The sequence below is a fragment of the Armigeres subalbatus genome, chromosome 3 (assembly GCF_024139115.2).
Source record: "Armigeres subalbatus isolate Guangzhou_Male chromosome 3, GZ_Asu_2, whole genome shotgun sequence".
In the NCBI taxonomy this organism is placed as follows: domain Eukaryota; kingdom Metazoa; phylum Arthropoda; class Insecta; order Diptera; family Culicidae; genus Armigeres; species Armigeres subalbatus.
In genome coordinates, this window is record NC_085141.1 from 169,952,569 (window position 1) to 169,973,536 (window position 20,968).

The 20,968-nt window shown below is 39.4% G+C and overlaps 1 protein-coding gene and 1 long non-coding RNA gene across 5 annotated transcripts in view; one reads left to right on the forward strand and one right to left on the reverse strand.

Moving 5' to 3' along the window:
* Positions 1-2,171: 2,171 nt before the first annotated feature.
* Positions 2,172-20,968, reverse strand: part of LOC134224419 (uncharacterized) — a 33,104-nt gene continuing 14,307 nt past the window's right edge. For 2 of the 4 annotated variants that reach the window (XM_062703759.1, XM_062703758.1), the window contains 2 exons: positions 6,884-7,258; positions 2,172-3,663 (listed from right to left, as the gene is read on the reverse strand). In XM_062703759.1, coding sequence (XP_062559743.1) covers positions 2,241-3,663; positions 6,884-7,258 — 1,798 coding nt within the window. In that variant the 3' untranslated portion in view covers positions 2,172-2,240. The remainder of the gene's footprint in view (positions 3,664-6,883; positions 7,259-20,968) is intronic. The other 2 variants (XM_062703761.1, XM_062703760.1) reach the window with 1 other exon arrangement.
* Positions 8,192-9,278, forward strand: LOC134224421 (uncharacterized). Its single transcript, XR_009982939.1, has 3 exons — positions 8,192-8,515; positions 8,591-8,750; positions 8,830-9,278. It is a non-coding gene; the product is annotated as an uncharacterized LOC134224421 (long non-coding RNA).

Consider the following 20,968-nt stretch of genomic DNA (forward strand, 5'->3'; position numbering starts at 1 on the left):
TGTGCTATATGTTTGTTGCTGGGGGTGAATACTGGTGAGTCCGTGTACCACGATTTAGCGATTTTACGACAGATGCGAGACGATACGCATTGGCCCTGGACCTTGCAAAGAATCTCTGCTCTGGCTACGGACAAACAGGTGCCTCTGTCCAATGGTAGTCAGAGCATCGAGTCATCACTGGTGGAAGAATACGAGCCTTGGACCTTTGGCAGAATCTCCGCCTTCTGTTATTTGGAGCGACGAGGAATAGTATGACAGAGAAGGGATAGTCGTATTGTTGAGTCCGACAAAGAAGCGCGAGTCGATAAAACCCGGTTGCGCCAACTAGAAATCAACAAATACTAGCCATGTACCGTTTTGACTCAAATTCCGAACATGACTCATATTCCGAACTTTAGCTTTGAAATGCCCATTTTAACTTTATTCGTGTAATTTTCTCCACAGGAGTTAGAATTCGTTTGTTATCTTGATCCTCAGTGCGGAAAACCAATGACAGTTTTAGGGCGCTAAAACGCCAGTGTTCGGAATATGAGTCATATTCGGGATTTGAGTCAGAACGGTACCAAAAACCAAGCCATTCGGTTGAGATGCGCCAGAGTAGTAAACGCTGCGGACGGGAATAGGGTATTTGTGCTATTTGATTACAATCTAAATCCCACTATCTGGCAGTGGCATTATGGATAACATACTCGTGTAACCATATTATTAATATAATTGCAAGAATCTTAGATTCGGGAGCTAGAAAGTAATAGTTCTATTGTAACCTATAGCCCGTTTCAATAAAGTATGCGTTCCGAAACTATAGCCGTTTACAATAAGCCCCGCATGATTGTACCCACAGAGTATCTGAAGTGCATTCAAACTTCCTGAATTAAAATTGAATTCTTTTGATTTTGGCGCATAGGGTAAATGATGTATTTTGGACATCTGAATATATTTTGGACTTTTGGTTATATTTTGCGAGTTTTTCGACATAGCTTTCTTCAAATAAATAGGAATCATGTGCCTCTTTGGCTCTTTCATAATCACATTTCTAACCACATTTATGTAACAAAATAAACAAAATATCGCCAAAAGTCCAAAATATATTCAGATGTCCAAAATACCATCGTTACCCTATTTAATAATAAAAATATAATTAACAATTTGCTGTTTATCATAAAATGGCTCACCATTTTCCTAAGTTTTCTTTGAATCGAAAATGTTTGTTCATTTGCGATTATCGCATTATGACATTACATTGCCGTTACTAACAATCGATCATCCTATCCTTGCACGAACATGCGCTTGTATGTATATCGCCGACTGCAGTCACTGCTGTGGCCCTACTTTTTGTGGCAAACTGGTGCGAAGCACCGCACAAAAAGAAGAGCCCAAAAAAACAACTACACTGAACGACGGCCGAATGAGACTCACGTTGCGAACGGGAAAAAGAGGTGCTGCCAAAATGGTCCAATAACCTACTTTAACGTTGATAATCAAATGTTTCAATATAACTGGAAAATTCGTGGAGAGTTTCCGAGTCGATTGATATATAAATCTCAAAAATCCATCGAAAGATGAATGCGCTATTAACGTTCAAAATCTTACATGATTTCGTGACGGTCTCGGATTTGGAAATTTTCATTTGTCACCCTGTATCCGAGTCTTCCCCTTAGACGTAGTTTACGTCAAAAGTACGTTTTGGGAGTGAAATGAAAGCTTTTCTGGTACAACTTTGTTGTACGAGAAAGGCAAAACCCAACTTAATTCACTGATACTGCCTTTCTCGCATTTAGCCAAGACACCAACCTTATATGGTGCTAATATGGTTCAATAGTTCAATGTACCATTTTCTTTATAACTTTTAAAAGCAACGGCCGATCGTTATCAAATTCAATAGTGATCAACTAGGCTTTGCCCCCTGTCGAATGAAACTTGTTGCGAGAAAATCAGTAGGTGAATACTGTTTAAAAAGTAGTCTAATGTTTTTCTTAGCTTTTGTGCACACACATGCACACATACATACGCACGGACAGACAGATATTTGCTCAGCTCGTCGAGCTGAGTCGATTGGTATATAACACTATGGGTCTCCGAGGCTTCTATAAAAAGTTCGTTTATGTAGTGAAATGATAGCCTTTCGGTACAACTTTGTTGTACGAGAAAGGCAAAAATAGTCTACGTTGATGTAGAAATGAAAACAAGTCATTTTTTAATTTTTATTGGCATTATCTACAGACTTCCATATATGCTCAACTTTAATTAACATTCATAAAAGACACTGACTCCAAACCTTGCGAGGCAGCCTTCAATCGTTCCACTTTCTTCAGTCGTTTCTGGTGTTGGGAGTTGCTCTTCATTTTCCGCTTTACACCGCCATTTGCTTTCTTCTCTTCAGCATCACTCTGACTGGATACTTCTTCTTCTTCTTCTTTTAAGTCACTCTGGATAGTTGATTTGCCGTTAGCTTTTGAATCTTTGCCATTTTGTAGGGCGTGTTGACTATTCTTAATAGGTTCTAGCTGCAACAATTTGCAAAACCGCAAGTAATGATTCATTACTTGTGAACTTAAATTTGATTTGCGAAGCTTCTGCATATTTTCCCCGATTTGTTTCAACGAAACACATTCAGCATCCAGATATTGTTTCTCTAGATCAAGTATTGCAAGCAATAACTGAGTCAGCTCACTAAACTCATTTTGGGACATCGTAGTGGAATGCGCTTCTCGCATGTAGGAGTTTAGCCTTGCAATAATAGATTTAAGCATGTCTTGAGTCTTATGCAAATCGGAGTTGATGAACCTTCTATTTTTCACGAATTCACGCAATAATGAAAGAGATTGCGCTTTACGCACAGCTCTTATCTCTTTTATCAGGCCATTATCTGTTATAGTTTTTGCCATATGCCAGTTCCCTGACCAATTCATTCGAAATAACATCTGGAAAACATTTAACGTAAGAGCAGGATTTCTCTCGGCGACAAATTCATTCAGATATTTTCCGAATACTTTGTCGATATTGGCGGATACGTTATATTCAGCATGTTTTTCTGTCAATTGGGAACAGATGACAATAAATTGGCATGCCTTCAAAATGTATTGATTTTTTTCTGGGAATGACGAACCCTTGGCTACTTTTTCCATTAAGTCGGTAAGAATCTGAGGTAGTTGGTCAGCTGATACATCTTTGATGTCCACGTTAAAATGTTTTATTTTCACCAAGCTATTGAAAATTTGGCGATACCGACCGAGAATTTGTTTATGCTTGGTTTCTTTTATAGCGATTGGCAGCATTTCAAATATGTATAGCATTAACTCTAAGCATATGATCATATTTGGGCCATTCTTCAGATACACATCGATTAGGTCGAACACACGCATCCGAAAATGAGTAAGCGTCGTCTCTACCCTTTCCTCTGCTTTCGTCGACTTAGTCTTCTTTGACTGTTTGTACATGGTAAATGCTGCCGCTAGGGCTTCGTCAAGTTTACGACCTTCTTCCTCTCCCATGTTGTCGAGATCTACCGATTCGGTGTCAGTTTCCGGATTAGCACCTCCTAAAGCCGCTTGAATAGCCATGCGCATCTTATCCGTAACCTTATCATCTTCGTCATCCCCGGAGAATTGTTCGGCTTCTTCATCATTACTCTCATTTCCAGTGCTGGCATCGTCTGATTCATTTCTGTAATAGATAAGATAACATGAATATTAGAAAGAAAGCGCAAACACTCAAAGATGCAGCTTGTCATAAGACGAGTGTGTACTATTCCATTTAATTCTACTACTTTATTGTACCTTTGACAGATACTTATTTCGACCTCAATAGTAAGGGCGCCTTCAGTGTCTCGTACATGACTCGACTTGTACGAGACACTGAAGAGCGCCTTACCGTGGAGGTCGAAATACGTATCTGTCAAAGGTACAATAAAGTAGTGGACAAGAAAATACATTCCACTAAAAGCTTAAAAAAATGTTTGTGTCAAAGCTACAGCCCAATCGGGTTATACCTCTATGTAGCTTAGGGTGGCTCAAAAAATACTATTTCAATTTTTTTGATGGGCCGCCCTCTTATTCGGTTCTATTTGATGCCCTTATGCTCTGGACAAAATTTTAGCCAAATCGGTCAACGTTTGGGCGGTGCTAAACTCGTTGGAAGTTTATATGGAAAAATGTATGCAGAAACATCCAAAAACAGTGATTTGCAGTTGGGCGGCACAATTTTACGATTAGGAACCATGATACTCATTCAGTTCTTGTAGAATTAAATAAAGAATGTTATGCTGAAAACCGCGAGAAGATTAGAGTTTATTACGCAAAGATATTATCATTTTACAGGAGTGTTGTAGGGGTAAATTTATTTCTTTTCAAAGGTAAAAGAAAAGAAATTTGCTCAAATCCCACTTCAGAGAAATTGCAATAACTTCGCCGGGAAAACTCTAATCTTCTCGCGGTTTTCAGCATAACATTCTGTATTAAATTCTTTAAGATCTGGATGACTATCATAGCTCTTCATCGTAAGTTGTGCCGTCCAACTGCAATTTACTTTTTTTGGATGTTTCTGCATACATTTTTGCATATAAACTTTCAATGGGTTTAGCACCGCCCAAACGTTGACCGATTTGGCTGAAATTTTGTACAGAGAATCAGGGCATCAAATAGAACCGAATAAGAGGGCGGCCCATCAAAAAAAATGAAAAAAGTATTTCCCATACTAATTTGAGCCACCCTATTGTAGCTGTATGTAATGTACAGGTTATCGACATTTTTTGTTTGATGATACCAAAGCAAGCGTTTTTCAAGCCCAGGGTGAATCTGTTTTCTTTGTGCTCCTGAGATTGAGTAACCAACATTAAACCAACATTAGAAAAGGAAGATGAACATAAAATTGTCAAATAATCGAGGATGGACAAGACTCTCAAGGATCTTCTTCTTCTTCTTATTGACATTACATCCCCACACTTGGACAGAGCCACCTCGCAACTTAATGTTCATTAAGCACTTCCACAGTTATTAACCGCGAGTTTACTAAGCCAGGTTACCCAGCTCAGGGAAGTCGAGACAATTTCCAATCCAAAAATTGCCTAGACCGGCACCGGGAATCGAACCCAGCCACCCTCAGCACGGTCTTGCTTTGTAGCCGCGCGTCTTACCGCACAGCTAAGAATCACATATCCAAATTATCAATTGATAAAAACTCGCTAGAGAGTAAGAATTGTTTAATACCGTTATGTGCCCTAATTTCGCGCGCGCCCTAATCTCGCGCATTATAAAATCATTTATTTTTTTCAATTTTTAGGTACCAGTCAAAATTTAAAAAAATCTAGTGGATTCCAAAATATCATTGTTGTTGAATGTTTTTCACGGAAGAATTTGAAAAAACAAACTTGGTTTAGTACACCAAATAAAATTATTTCAATTTGGTCCTCCCATCGACCGCCATATTTGGTTGTGCTTAGCATAGAGACGAAGAACATGACCCAAGTAAACAAATGATTTTACTGTACAAAACTGGCTACGTTTAGGGAATATTTGTATCCATTATGCTCTGTTGGATATGTTTATTCGTCATTACTATTGAAAAGTTTGAAATTTTTGTGTTTATTTAGACTTTCGCTTTGTGCGCGAAATTAGGCATATGAGAGTAATTAGGGTGCCTAATTTCGTTTATTGTTGTTGCGTAGTTTCATTTGCAACATTTTAATGAAACAAAAGCAATCTAATGCACAGGACAATTTTACACTGAATAGAACCCGAAGAGTTCATTCCCATACGCTTTTTATCTAATTTTCAGGCGGATAACCACCGACATCGACTTATGTTGACTTCAAAAATCTTATAGATTAGTGCCTGCAATAGCTTTCAAATCCGATGTGTAAAATGATGCTAAACTTAAGTCGAGGATAAAACTACAGCAGCTTTTCCGATAATGTATATAATATTAAAGTTGTCTTATATAAAACACATATGATGTGATGTCCTATGTAAGAGATAGCAGAATTTGAGACTTTCATGCATGATGTCTGGAAAATTAAAACTTTTTTTAATACACCAGCTAAGCATTGCTCATACAATGCCTTTTATTTCCTAAAATATGGTTTATATTTCAGATGAAAACGATATATTAGGAATTAGGACTTGTGTCAACTAAAATTCATGAAGTTAAATATTAGCAAAGCTCCAGGGTCGAAATATAGGGACATACCATTTGGACTAAAGAATGGGTCACTGACGGCTGACTGATACCGTTATCTGCATATTTTGAACAATGGATGCATGCTTCTATTGGTCAATTGGTTATATTTCATCAAACCAATAACGATAGTCAATTCCAAACATGAGTGAAGTTAGAAACACTTTTGCGCGAAATTAGGAACTATCATATCTTCATGCGCGGAATAAGGAGCATACAAAGGTCCGGTACCGCAATTTTCTTTAAATAGCAGCAAAATGTGCAAGTAACATTTTTTTGAGAACCTAGAATCCTTCTACTACGTGATGCAGTAGAAAATGTTCCCAAATGGCCACTACAAATCTCGAAATTCGAGTGAAAAAAAATCGCATAAAAACCACGTGAAAACGAAAAACGTACATCGCGTTGACTCTTCCTTGATCGAATGGTCCAAGAAAATTTAATATCCATCGAGAAACGGCTGAGAGATCATATTTTTGTGATGTTTTTCGATTTCGCAACATAGGGGGAATGACGGCTTTGGCAGGTTTTGTTCTATTATTGGCAGGGGAGTTTTTTATGACTGATTAGGCTCAAATTTGGCCAAAGCATTCTTTGCATATCAAAGAATATTGTGGCCAAATTTCATAAAATTTAGTCGACAAAAACCCCCATGCCAATAATAGAAAACCTGCCAAAGCCGTCTTTCCCCCTAGTTAGTTAGTGAACTTACTCATCGGACACGATTTCATCGTTCTCGTAATCATCATCTATCTCGTCGATACTTGCTCCATCGTCGAACATACGCATCCAAAAATTATTAAACGTTGGCTCTACCCTTTCCTCTGCTTCCGTCGACGTCTTCTTTAACTTTTTGTACATGTTAAATGCTGCCGCTAAAGCTTTGTCAAGTTCACTACCTTCTTCTTCTCCCATGCTGTCGAGATCTGCCGATTCGGTTTCAGTTTCCGGATTAGCGCGTCCTAAGGCCGCTTGAATAGCCATGCGCATCTCATCCGTAAGCTTATCGTTTTCATCATCCCCGGATAATTGTTCAGCTTCTTCATCCTTTCTATCATTTTCAGTGCTGGCATCGTCTGATTCATTTCTGTATACATAATATGAATATTAGAAAGAAAATACAAAAAATCACAAGAGAATAAGCGATGAATATAATTTAAGTCCGTATATTGCTTTTATGGAAAACAGCCAATGATTCAACATAGCGGAAATTGTGGGTAAAACCGACCCCACTTCAAATTTCTGATTTCAGGTGATCATCTGACAGAACGTTGTCTTACTTAAACTAAACTTTCCAACTTGAACATCCTACTTTTTCTTGTATTTCTGGCCATTTAGTAATTGGTTGAGATGCGTAAAAGTCGATATAAACCAAAATTAGTATTGATCACCATTAACAAGGTGAGTTTTCTAAAATTTCTGGTATCGGTTTATAAGCTTATTCTACTATGTTACCAATTGGGGTAAGTTCAACACCTGCCTTCGAATGGCATAATTCTTCTGTTTTACTACACTCATCAGTAATTTAAGTTTTGAGAAATGAGGTAATAAAAACCGGATAATATAACTAAGCCCGAGATTGATTATGATTATGCTATGTATAATCATCATTGGGCGTTACAGGTCTAGAGGGTAATATTAAGTCATAAAGGATAATCTTCAGGTCGAATAACAAAAGCGCTAAAAAACGAACCGTATTTTCAGGATTTTTGGACATGCAAAGTTTTATAATTTAAATAAATAACAAAATAAATATATTTACAGAGATAAACTAAACATTGAAATAAATAAATAAATAAATATGGCGTACTTGCTACAACATTCCCCACTAAGTACGAAAATTTGATTGGCGTTTGAAAATGGAGATGAAAAATTGCCAATCCAATTTTCGTAGGCCAAGCAAGACGCATTGGATTAATAACTAAGATCATCGTCAACTGAAGTCGACTCCTTCTCAATAACAGCCCAATTGCAATAGCAAAGAAAAATATAAGGTTTTTCATAGTTTAAAATAAAGAGCATGCTTTCCTTCTTCTTCTTCTTCTTCTTCTTCTTCTTTCTGGTGCTCACTTTTGTTCATAGTGAGCTGCTGGATGGCACAGCTTGAGCGCTATATTGCCAGTCAAGTTTTGTTTATAGTCTCGTCGACTTTACTGTCACGGTTTGTCAGGGTAGGTAAATGTTGGCAATGTCAGATGTCAGATTTGTTTGTTTATCTCGTGAAGGAAGGCAACTACATTTCGAAGGAGTGTTGTTTCATTGGTGGCAAACACTTGATAAATATTATCGAATTTGTCTAGTTGGTATTTGGTTCTCGTTTGTGCATAGTGGACACACGAAAACAGTAAGTGTTGTGCATTTTCTATAGCGTCAGCATCACAGTTTTCGCATAAACATGTTGATCGTATTTTCATTTTAGCTAGCCAGTAGGCAGAATAATCGTGTCCAGCAAGCAGGCGATTCAGAGTGCGCGTTTCGGAGTTTGTGAGCTGTGTTCCGGAATACCAGGGTTTTAGCGGGATCGTGTTCTGATGTTGGAAAAATTTGCGGCCTTTTCCTTCCACGGCGGCGTATTCAAGGTACCATTGTTGTGCATTCTCGTCTTCCAAGCGGAGAAAATAGTTCTCCACGTCATGAATAAACATTTCGGTATTGCAGATGTATTGCTCGTCTAGACCGGATTTTGCCAGCTGATCAGCGGTTTCGTTTCCCACGACTCCGGTGTGTCCAGGAATCCACTGCAAGATAGTGTGTGAATCTGCGGCCATATTAAGCAACCTTTCAATAATGTCATCACGGTATCGCTGATTGATGTTCGACTTGATAAATTCCAGTCCAGATTTGGAGTCTGTCATAATGACTGCATTGTGAATATCGTTGCGCAATACGTACTGGAGAGCTACATAAATTGCCCACAGTTCTGCAGACATGATGCACATGTAATTGTCTAACTTCAGACTCAAACGGAAGTTCGTTGCTGCATCGAATACCCCGATACCGCAGGATTCCAAATTCCTGGAAGCATCAGTGTATATGATTCTCTTTCCAGCATATTTTCCATGTAATAATGAAAGTGTTAGCTGTTTCAAAACTTTGTCGTTGATCGTTTTCTTTTTCCAATGACCGTCCGGTAGCTCCGTTACAATCTGCACTTCCTCCCAGAGATTTTTGCTAATGACGGATGATGTTGCTGCTTGCAGAATCACGATATGTTCTAGGGCTACTTGCATGATAAAAGGTAATTTATTTTTTCCGGTGTCAGATCTTGTTCTGCGATGGAATCTAGTTGAATTTTTACAGCGGAGTTTCTATGGTAGTGTTTCGCCAACTGTTTACCGGCGTTTCTCAGGCGCCGGAATTCTAATGGGCGTTGAGCTGCTAATGCGTATAGCGTATTTATCGGTGTTGTTTTCGTGCACCCGGTAACTCTCCGGAGACACTGATTATTTAGAACGTCGATTTTTCCTAAATTGGATTTACAAGCAGAACCGTATATGGTGGAACCGTAATCTACACAGCTTCTGAAAAGGGCGGTATAAGCCATTCCTAATGTCTGCGGATGTGCGCCATACTTTATGCCGCTGATTACCTTAATCATGTTTTGTCTTTCTGTCAGTCTTTGAACTAAATCCCTTATATGTGAACCATATTGAAGAGATCTGTCCAAAATCAATCCTAGGTACTTGTGTGTCCGAACGGTTTCTAGTTTTATATTTCCAATGTGGATGTTTAACTCCTTCGTACTGTTGATAAAACACATCGCCTTCGTTTTTTGCTGGTTCACCGTTAGATTGAGTTCCTCCGCCGTGTGTTTAAACTTTTCCAAAAAAACCTCTGCTCTGGCCACTACTTGGTCTCTAGTGCCGCCTTCAATTATCATCGCAAAATCGTCAGCGTACTGAACGAGTACGACCCCTTCAACCTTTATCTCGTGAAGAACCGTAGTGTACACATTAAATAATGTAGGGGAACACACATCTCCTTGTGGCAAGCCTTGGCTAACAAACCTAGTAAGCGTTTCGCCATTGACTTGAAGTTGAATCTTCCTGTTTTTTAAAAAAGTTACAAACCAGCTAACGATTTCTGGTGGTATGCTTAGCTTGAAGAGTATTTCTTCCAATTTATCCACTTTGACGCAGTTGAAAGCGTTTGAAAGGTCTACGAATACAACAGCTGCGACTCGATTTCGGCTTTTAATTTGAGCTATCTTGTTTGTGACAACTTCTAAGCATGTTATGGTTGACATCTGTTTCCTGAAGCCGAAAGACATGTCGGGTAAAATGCCTTTCTGTTCAATGACATCTTCCAATTGTTGAAGAACCGCTGCATTCAAGATTTTTAGTCCACAGTTGATCAATGAAATCGGTCGAGTACCCTCAACCGTTTCAGGATTTTTACCCGGTTTTGGAATGGCAATAACTTTTATGGTTTTTAGGTCGGTTGGTATTCGATTTGTTCTCCAAATCATGTTTAAGTCTCGGATTACGTTGTCTCTAACCGTTGCGTTGAGTATACCTAGCATTTGATAAGATATACCGTCGGGTCCTGGAGCCGATAGCCGAACTTTTCCCTTGGTTTTCTTTGCTATTAGACTTTGCCAAAACTCCACTGTGAGTACATCGTAATTCGCTGTACGAGCGGGAGTATCGTCCTGGTAGGGCTCTGAAGGAAAATGTTTGTGGAGGAATTCGTTTGCCAAATTGATGTCAGCGTGGACCAAAACGTTCTGGACCTTCCTTTTCCCTCCTGTCAGTCTTCTTAATTGTTCCCACACAATGGAAGCCGGTGTTTGTGGGTCTATGCTAGAAATAAAATCCTGGAATTTTGCCTTCGACGACTCTTTCTTCATTTTGATGAATACGGCCGCCTTCCTTTTGTAGTCCAAAAGCGCCTCGATACTTCCGGTTGTGTTGAACAGTCGCCTAGCCGCTCTCTTGTCTTCCCACGCCTGTTCGACTTCAGCAGTCCACCAGAACTTGGGTGAATGCTTGTTCTTTTGTTTAGCTCCTTTAAGAATCTTTTTCGTCGCCCTTTGCAGATCAACAATGGTTGCTACCGTATCACCTCTAATGTTTTCATTCCATCAAAGACTTTTCGTTTATTAACAAAAAACTGCGTTTGCCTGCTCTTGGTTAGCTGGACCACAGTTTCTAAGGCCAAGTGATGACTGCCTACTCCATAATCTAGAACATCCATCTTCGTGTCGAGTAACAAGGATGATGACACAAGCAGCAGATCGATAGCCGAGGGGGTCTTATTGACTTCAACTGGGATAAAGGTAGGTTGGCCGTTATTCATTATTACAAAGTTTCCGTCATTCACCAGATCAAATAATATCGCACCCTTTCCATCCTGATGCAAAGGATCCCACGAATAGTGGTGTGCATTGAAGTCGCCACCTAATATAACTTTCTTGAACCCAACAGTTTTTTGCAGAATCTCTTTCATCTCACTCTCAAAATCCGAAACTGAAATATTCGGCGCTATATACATCGAAACGACCAAAATATCTTCTGCAATAATATGACGACCGGCCGTCTGAATTTTAGGAAATACGGGTATCTTAACATTTCTAAACTTTATTTTTCTTTTCATCACTACTCCTGCACCTGCATATCCGTCACTTCTGGAATTAGGGAAAGTGAAATACCCCGGTATTTTGTATTTAGTTTCCTCAAGCTCTACTCTGCTCCAGCACCCCGCTATAAGCGCTAATATCATAATCATCCTCAATTAACACTCGTGTTAGCTCTTCCTTGAGCTCCTCTAGACTTTGGATATTAATTTGGAAAAATCTGATTGATGTGTCTGACATTGACTTACGTTTTACATGGTTCCTTCTCATCCCTGCGTTTGCTCCTGCTACGTGATCTTTCTTTGCGCTTCTTCTCATCGTTGGTGATTTGATGGACGGCGCCCAATGCTTTGGACGTGCGTTCCATTATGCTGCCACTCGTACTTGCTTCTGCGCTAAGTTGATCATTGATTTCTTGTGCACGTTGTTCGGTCATTTTTTGAGCCCATCGTTCATAATCTGTGACACGGAATTTGTTGAAAAGTGCGATTCCATTGTTCGTTGGTTCACCAGATGACTTCTTCCGCTTGTCCGCGAACACTTCAACCTGATCCGCGATGACTATATCTTCAATCGGTCGTTTCGTCCTTTGTGGTTTGTGTTTGTATCCAGGTTTGGCTGAGTAATCACCGGAAGCCATTTCCGAGTATGACTGTGGAAGAGTTGGGAAATCCTCTTCGTTCGTAAGAATATCATACCGATTCTGAGTGAAGTTGGGGTGTTGCTCCTTGGCCTCCAGGTAGGTTAATGTTGTTCGTGCCATAATAGTTTTAATGTTCCGTTGCCGGATTCTTTCCGGACAGTCCATGTCCGTGGTTCGATGTTCCGACTTGCAGTAGAAGCATCTCTTTGGTTTCTGGCAATCCCCTGTTTCCGAATCTTCGTGCATTGCGGCACAGTTGGAGCACCGTTGTTTTGATCTGCAGTTTTCCGTGCGGTGGTTGTACCTCAGACAGTTGTTGCAAAGTACCGGTCGGTTGACAAAAGGACGGACGGTGTTAATGCAGCAAAACATGCGCACTTCTCGTGGGAGCTGACTTGCCCGAAAAATAATTCCGATCCTGTTCGTTGGAATTTTCCTCTCTCCTTCATAGCGATGCAATCTGTTGATGCTGATGATTGGGCACGTACTGACGATACTCTCACGGATGTCTTCCATGTCCATGTCGATCGGGACTCCTGCTACTACCCCGGATACCGAAACAAAGCCTCTTGGTATGTATGCCTTGAAATTCATTCCTTTCAGCGACGGATCTTTTTGCAACTGATTAGCCGCTTGGTGTGTTTTCATGAATACGATGAGTTTGTATTTTCCGAGTGCACGTATGTTGGATACGTTTTGCCGATATGCGTCCGATTTTGTCATCAGTTGTCCAAAAGATAGTTTATTTATCGCGATCGTTCCATCCTTGTTATCTAACAGCTGTACGATAATCCGATACGGCGCAGTATCTGTTTTTTCGTATTCGTACACTTGGTACGGCCTTCCGCCGTCCGGCGGCTTCCCCATTTTGCCAATCAGCTCCTCACTTCACACTTTGGTAGTTTTCGTATTCAAAACAATGAAATAACAAATTGTTCTTGTGTTACTTCGTTACGAATATAGTTTTTGCAACAATTTGGTCTTTTTAATCCTTTTTTCACCGGGAAAAAGATTTTTTTTTTTCTTCACACTACGAGAAAAAAATGGCGACACTTTGGATGTTTCACCGCGAATGTGCACCACCTCACCATCACAACTCGCGCATGCTTTCCTGATCTCCAACATATTTTTATTTTGTTTGTAAACCTTTTATTTACATTTTTGCACAGCAAACACTAAGCCATTTCAATCGATAGAATGACACTAACATTCATAGAATGACAGTTGGCCCATGCAGCATAAGAACCAAGGGCCTCATACGCCTGTCACTGGCGAACAAAGCTCGTGTACTCTGCATCGAAGCTTAGAACCACTGTTAGGGCGCAATCGTTAATGCGAATATTTTCATATTCGGTTAGGGAACATCCATAAATTACGTAACGCCAAGAGGGGGGAGGGGGGGTTGCCCGAAGTGTGACAACCCATACAAAATTTTCTGATGCTTCATACAAAAAGTGTGACACAGGGGGGAGGGGGATTGAAAATGGCCATTTTTTGCGTTACGTAATTAATGAATCTTCCCTTATAGCCTATTCAGATTACGCCATTAATGACATAATAATTGGCGTTTCAGGGTAAATACGCTTTATGATGTCATTATTTACGTAATATTCCATACATTTTGCGCTGTCAAAAGATACCCTCTAAAAAGAATTTATTACGAACAATTATTACGAGAGAGCTTCCGTTCTAACTGGAATGCAGGGAGAAATTCAACAAAACAAAACTGACAAGCGTCACGCTCTCTTTACCAGAGAGAAAATTCTCTGTTTTCATTTCGTTTCGTAGTTGACAGTCATGCTCTTTCTGTCGCACCAGGGTCGAATGCATGTTAGATGGAAATCTTCTGAGCGCTGAAGAATAACTCGGATTGTGATGGTTTTGTGGAAAGCATTTTATATGATGAAAAATAATGATGATAATTACTTACCACTTATTCAACATGAATTGTTTAAAAAACAGATGCTCTCTAGAATTAACATGAAGTATTTAACTTAAACCTAGATTTAATAGAACAAATCGAATAAATTTTCAAAGTTCAAGGGCCGTAGGAATGGTTGTAAAACGAATATATTTCATGAATAAACATGATTTCATAAATTGTTTCAATTCTGCTCCTTGAATGGCTTAATATACTTTGGATTTCAACATTTTTCACGTGGGACAACTGTACGATTTGAATGGGTTTATACATATAATTTATACATATTCATCCAACATCCAGTTTAAATTATATCACATTGACACGATTCGATTTTGTTAGAAGCTGTATCATTGATTGTCGAGTAGAACGCAATGGTTCAGTTTCCATTTTGAAAAAAATAAATTGCTGAGTTGCCCTTCATACATGGAGATACTGGTGGAAATACATTTTAGTTCGATAATATTTCTTGAAAATTGGTCCAATCGTCTTTTTTTTATTTATTTGTGAGAATTCCCAAAAGTATCTAAATTTTTCTATCAAATCTCCGTTCGATCATAGTACAGAATCAAAATATTTTTTAAACTTAAACATAAATTGAGGAATAGTCTGATTCCCCGAAGAACGGCACACCCAACTAATGAATGTAGCTTCGCTCATTATCCTTAATGAGAGCTTCAAATATTCTTCGAGAATCCCTTTTCATATTTTTTTAAATATTTTTTTTCGTAGAAACTTTGTTCAGAAAAAAAAAGTTCGATTGTCGCCACACAAATGCTTGATTTCGCAAATTAAATTTTAAAACTCTCCTTGAATTCAACCCTGTATTAGCGTGCAAATGAGGAAGCATGGAAACGTCAAGATATATTATCTTGCTGCAGTCTGAACACCTCGTAATAATTGGATACCCTCTCACTTAACAAAGTCATAAATAGCCCAATCTGAATAGGCTATTAGTTACTGCAAATAAATTCTTTTTCGAGTCCCTTTAATCAAGCAGGTATCTCAAGCATACTACATCGTTATATTGCTACATGATTGAATGTTTAATTTTGATAAAATATCGAAAACAAAAGTGTGCATAAAAATTCCCTCGCCATAACAAAAAGGTGGTAGAGAATTAACACTGTTGTTTACATTTTAGAACCAGCACATGTCGGGGTACGGATTCAGTACTCCGCCTTCTTCCCCTGATAAGAACAAATTTTTATTCCCATATAAATTTAACCCTTTTGTTACCGACAGGGTACCCGGGTACCTTTTTCGTTTTCAAGTGAATTTTTTTAGGATTCTAAACATCGCAGGAAATTGAAACTCCGTGACATCTTCAAACTCGGCAAAATTAAGGTTTGGGTAGTACGAAAATGATAATCCAGTAAGGGGGGGCTTGGGGAGGGGCTTTTGAATATTTTTACCCCGTAATGTACCGACAGGGTACCCGGGTACCCACGTTTTGGTATGATCATAACTTTGTCAGTTTTCAACCGATTTGGACGATTCCGTTTTCTATGGATTAAGAAATTCATCCTCTATCCGATCCATGTTACATAGGACCGATCCGGATTACCTGGTTACCGGAGTTTCGGATTTGCTAGACCATGTCTTAAAAATGGAGAAGTTGATCTTATAGAATCCAAATGATGATTTCTTGTATCCTGAGTTACTAGTTTTGCAGAAAATTCGAGGATTATGACTTCCCAACGTATTAGGACCACGTGATCATATGAACTCGGAACGGATATCCCGGAATAGGTTCCCGTGGGCCCTATAGTGGCCGCAAATTCATTCCTGGCAATATGGGTATCAAAATTCTTGAAATTGTTTCGGGGACATGTTATTCATATAGTTGAAACCATAGGATGGATATGAACTGGAACGGTCATTCTGGAACAGGTTCCCGGAGGGCCCGTAGTGGCCAAAAACTCATTTAGAATAAACCCTAGCAATATGGGCCTCAAAATTCTTGGAATTGTTCCGGAAACATATTTTCCATGTAGTTGAGACCATAGGATGGATATGAATCGGAAAGGTTGTTCTGGAACAGGTTCCCGGAGGGCCCGTAGTGGCCAAAAACTCATTTAAAATAAACCCTAGCAATATGGGTATCAAAATTCTTGGAATTTTTCTGGAAACATATTTTCCATGTAGTTAAGGCCATAGGATGGATATCAACCGGAACAGTCATTCTGGAATAGGTTCCTCGAGGGTCCGTAGGGGCCAAACATTCATTTGGAATAAACCCTGGCAATATGGGTAACCAAATTTTTGGAATTGTCCCGGAAACATGTTTTCCATGTACTTGAGACCATAGATTGGATATGACCCGGAACGGTCATTCTGGAATAGGTTCCCGGAGGGCCTGAAGTGACCATTAATTCATTTGGTAGAAACCCTGGCAATATGGGTATAAATATTCTTGGAATTGTTCCGGAAACATGTTTTCCATGTAGTTGAGACCATAGGATCGATATCAACCGGAATAGTCGTTCTGGAACAGGTTCCCGGAGGGCCTACAGTGACCATAAATTCATTTGGGAGAATCCCTGGCAATATGGGTATCAACATTCTTGGAATTGTTCCGGAAACATGTTTTTCATTCAGTTGAGATCATACGATGGATATCAACCGAAACGGTCATGCTGGAACAAGTTCCCGGAAGGCCAGTAGTGGCCAAAAACTCATTTAGAATAAACCCTGGCAATATGGGCATCAAAATTCTTGGAATTCTTCCGGAAACATGTTATTCATGTAGTTGAGACCCTAGGATGGATATGAACCGGAACGGTTATTCTGGAACAAATTCATGGAGGGCTCGTAGGGGCCAAAAACTCATTTAAAATAAACCAATATGGGTATCAAAACTCTTGGCATTGTTTCGGAAATATGTTATCCATAAAGTATCCATATGTAAATATGTAAATATGTTATCCATAAAGTATCCATCCATAGGATGAACATCAACCAGAACAGTCATCCTAGAACAAGTTCCCGAAAGGCCTTTAGTGGCCACGAACTCATTTAGAAGACACCCTGGCATAAAAATTCTTGGAATATTTTCGGAAACATGTTTTTGCAAGAATATGGGACTGATGTTGGGTCATCAGGCTGAATGGCTGTTAGGCCGAATGGTTATTGGGTCGAATGAGAAGTGAGGAGTGAATAGTGAGAAGTGAGCAGTGAGAAGTGGAAAGTAAAAAGTGAAAAGTGAAATGAGAGAAATGAGAAGAGAGAAGAGAGAAGTAAAAAGTTACACAGTGTTGACCCGATTTTATCTACCTCCGACTTTATCACATTTTCGACCCTATTTTATCACGTCCCGCTTTTGTCACTTTTTTGACCCATTTTGTCACCACAAAAATTTTTCGTTCTTTTTATTTTTGTAAATTATCCAGCAAACACCAATGATACTTACAGCGCCTGTCAAGAATTTTAAAGTCTTTTTGACAAGAAATAACGGAAAAAGAAGATAGCAAGTCCAATTACTTATCGGATCATGCTTCCGATTCAATTTCATGAATTTTGATACCCATATTGCCAGGGTTTCATCAGAATGAGTTTGTGGCCACTTTAGGACCCACGGGAACCTGTTCCAGGATGACCGGTCCGTTGTCAAACCATCCTATGGTCCAATTACTTATCGGATCATGCTTCCGATACAAATTCATGAATTTTGATACCCATATTGCCAGGGTTTCATCAGAATGAGTTTGTGGCCACTTTAGGCCCCACGGGAACCTGTTCCAGGATAACCGGTCCGTTGGCAAACCATCCTATGGTCCAATTACTTATCGAATCATGCTTCCGATACAATTTCATGAATTTTGATACCCATATTGCCAGGGTTTCTTCAAAATGAGTTTGTGGCCACTTTAGGCCCGACGGGAACCTGTTTCCGGAATAACCGTTCCGGGATTAATTCATAAGATGGTCCTGTAACATAGTTAAATTATATTCTTTAAATTTCCAACGAAGTTTATTAGACATGACGCAAGAAATCTTCATTTGGTTGAATATATATCTTCAATTTACACATACTTTGGGACTTGGGCCAGTTAATCCGGAATTCCGGTTACCAGGTAATCCGTAATCGGTAATCGGTTCTCTGTAACATGTATCAAATAGCGGGTAAGTTCCTGCATCCGTAGCAACCAAAATCGTCAAAATCGGTGAAAAACTGACAATGTGATGATCATTTTAAGTCCGTGGGTACCCGGGTACCCTGTCGGTAACGTAAGGGTGTTTTTTTGTCGGTAACAAAAGGGTTAAAATCCAAATTAAAAATGATTCCGGTGTTCCAAAAATTCTGAAAAATTGGGGTTTGGCTCCGTTTTTATGCAGATTCAGAATATTTAAAAACATATATACCCCTAAACAACCCAATTTACAGCACAAGTTCCTATCGGTACTGGCTGCCACTGACCATCAGCAACGTGAGTCTCCGATCTACAGCAAAAATCTAGTCATTAGGGAACGTCCACAAATTACGTAACGCTTAGAGGGGGGAGGGGGGTTGAGTGAAGTGTGACGATCCATACAAAATTTTCAGATGCTTCATACAAAAAGTGTGACATAGGGGGAAGGGGGTTAAAAAAATCAATTTTTTGCGTTACGTAATTAATGGATCTTCCCATCTCTCCACTACGCTCACTAATAGAAATATGAAAAGGGTTGGCTAAAAAATAGCATGAAAGTCTGTGAAAAGCAAAAACAGAGTCTATGGAAGTTATTTGTTTTACAGTACCAATATGATAGATGACCTCAAGACCTCATTCATACACATGATTTCTCAAAAATACAACATTTAAACGGCCTAAACTGAAACGATACTTCACACTAGGACTTCGCCGAAATACAAAATAACATTTACGAAACATTCACATACATGTGAATAAAACTAACAAGTCAGAATAGTTGCCTCTCACCCAGCACGTAGCGAGCAGCGCGAGACACCAACTTTCTTGCCAAAACAGGGTTCGTTTCTATTTACGATTCGCTTGCACGGAGTCTTTCATCCGCAATATACGCTCACCATAACATAGAAACTCAAATTGCTCCTTAAGAGTACTTTCTATGCCTAGAAATATCTGGCTATAAAGTACTCCAAGAAAAACACGCCATACGCAATATATCAATCAAAAACTCATCTCTCGCACTCACATGCGCGTCAGAATACAACTCCAGTTGAACTCCGACACGCGCGCACTTATTCTCTCTTAAGACCGGTCTACCAATCATATAATGTCAACATCAAAAGAGAACTGCAAAACTCAGAAAATGGATCAAAAAGTGCAACAAAAACAGTTCGCGGACGAGAAAAGCCATGCTTCCCCCATAAAAATAGGTGTTAATCTGCGATGGAGCGGCCAGCGATGGAAATATTCAGGAGAGTGAACCTCTAGTTGTTCCAAGCCTATCTGGTGTAAGTTGTATTGTTTATTTCTTTATAGGAAATCGGGAAAACTCTGATCTGCGGCGAAGTATCATTGGAGACGATAGATGAAGAGGAGGTAGAAAGAAGACGCAACCTCTAATAGAAGCCTGTGTGGTTGAATGGACGAGAATAAAAACGAAAACCTGATGGATAAATGGGACGGGAATATTTACTTATTGCGTCGGACGGAAGACTAATACATACTACCAAAAAACGGCAACAACTAAAGCTAAAGGACAATAATACAAACAATGAAGGATAAACTACGATATAAGGATCTTGGCGAGGACTATTACGAATAAGGAAGTGGACAACATTGAGAAAAACGGATTTACTTTAATCGACAAAACGGAACTACGAAAGACTAAGCATAAATAATAAATAACGTAAGTAATAAAAAAAAACAATTAATAACAACTTATATTTTTAGGATATGTACAACTCTGGCTCCTCCTTGACGAAGCAACAAGGAGAATAAATCCAGTCGTCACCCGAAGGATGTGAACGATCAGAACGAATTCAAGTGGATATCGTGAGTGTTTTTATTATTTAACTAAGTACTAATCTAGTTTAAGTGATAGGGAAATAGGCTAACTAACAAACTAATATTTACATATGTACAAAAGTCTAAATCGGGAATACGCGTCTTCAGTTGACTCAAATCGTGGTTTGTTTGGAAAATATCTGCCCGAGTTTCGGTATTTTCGCGAAGCTTTGTTGTTCGTAGTTATTTTCAGAAAGTTGCATAGTTTTTAAATTGTCGTAGTTTTAGGCTCAGTCGATACCCTCAGTGCTAGTCAGTCCGAGAATCTCCTAAACACGAGTCCGTCGATCTGTCCGTAGATGTTATGACCCCGTAGGTGTTTTCGTTCATCGGTGAATTGTCGCTCTAAAAGAGGTACATAGCTGGACAAATTTCCGCTTATGGAATTCACGGGGGGGAATGCAACTTCTTGAGTCGATTGGTGAAGTAAACTCCGATTCTCTTACCGGAATCGTCCTCAAGTTCGTACGTATTTGTACCCAAAACCTTCTTAACCACCGCAGGTTCATATTTAGGGGCTAACTTTTTACAGAACCCTTTGCCTTTGTCCGAGAGCCCGAACGTTTGCTTCAGGACTCTCTCTCTCCTGCTCTATATGCGGGACAGCTTGGAATTGAGCGCAAGTTGTATGCTTTGGCGTGCCTCTTGTATGCCGCTAACAGGTTGGTTCTTATTTCCTCGAA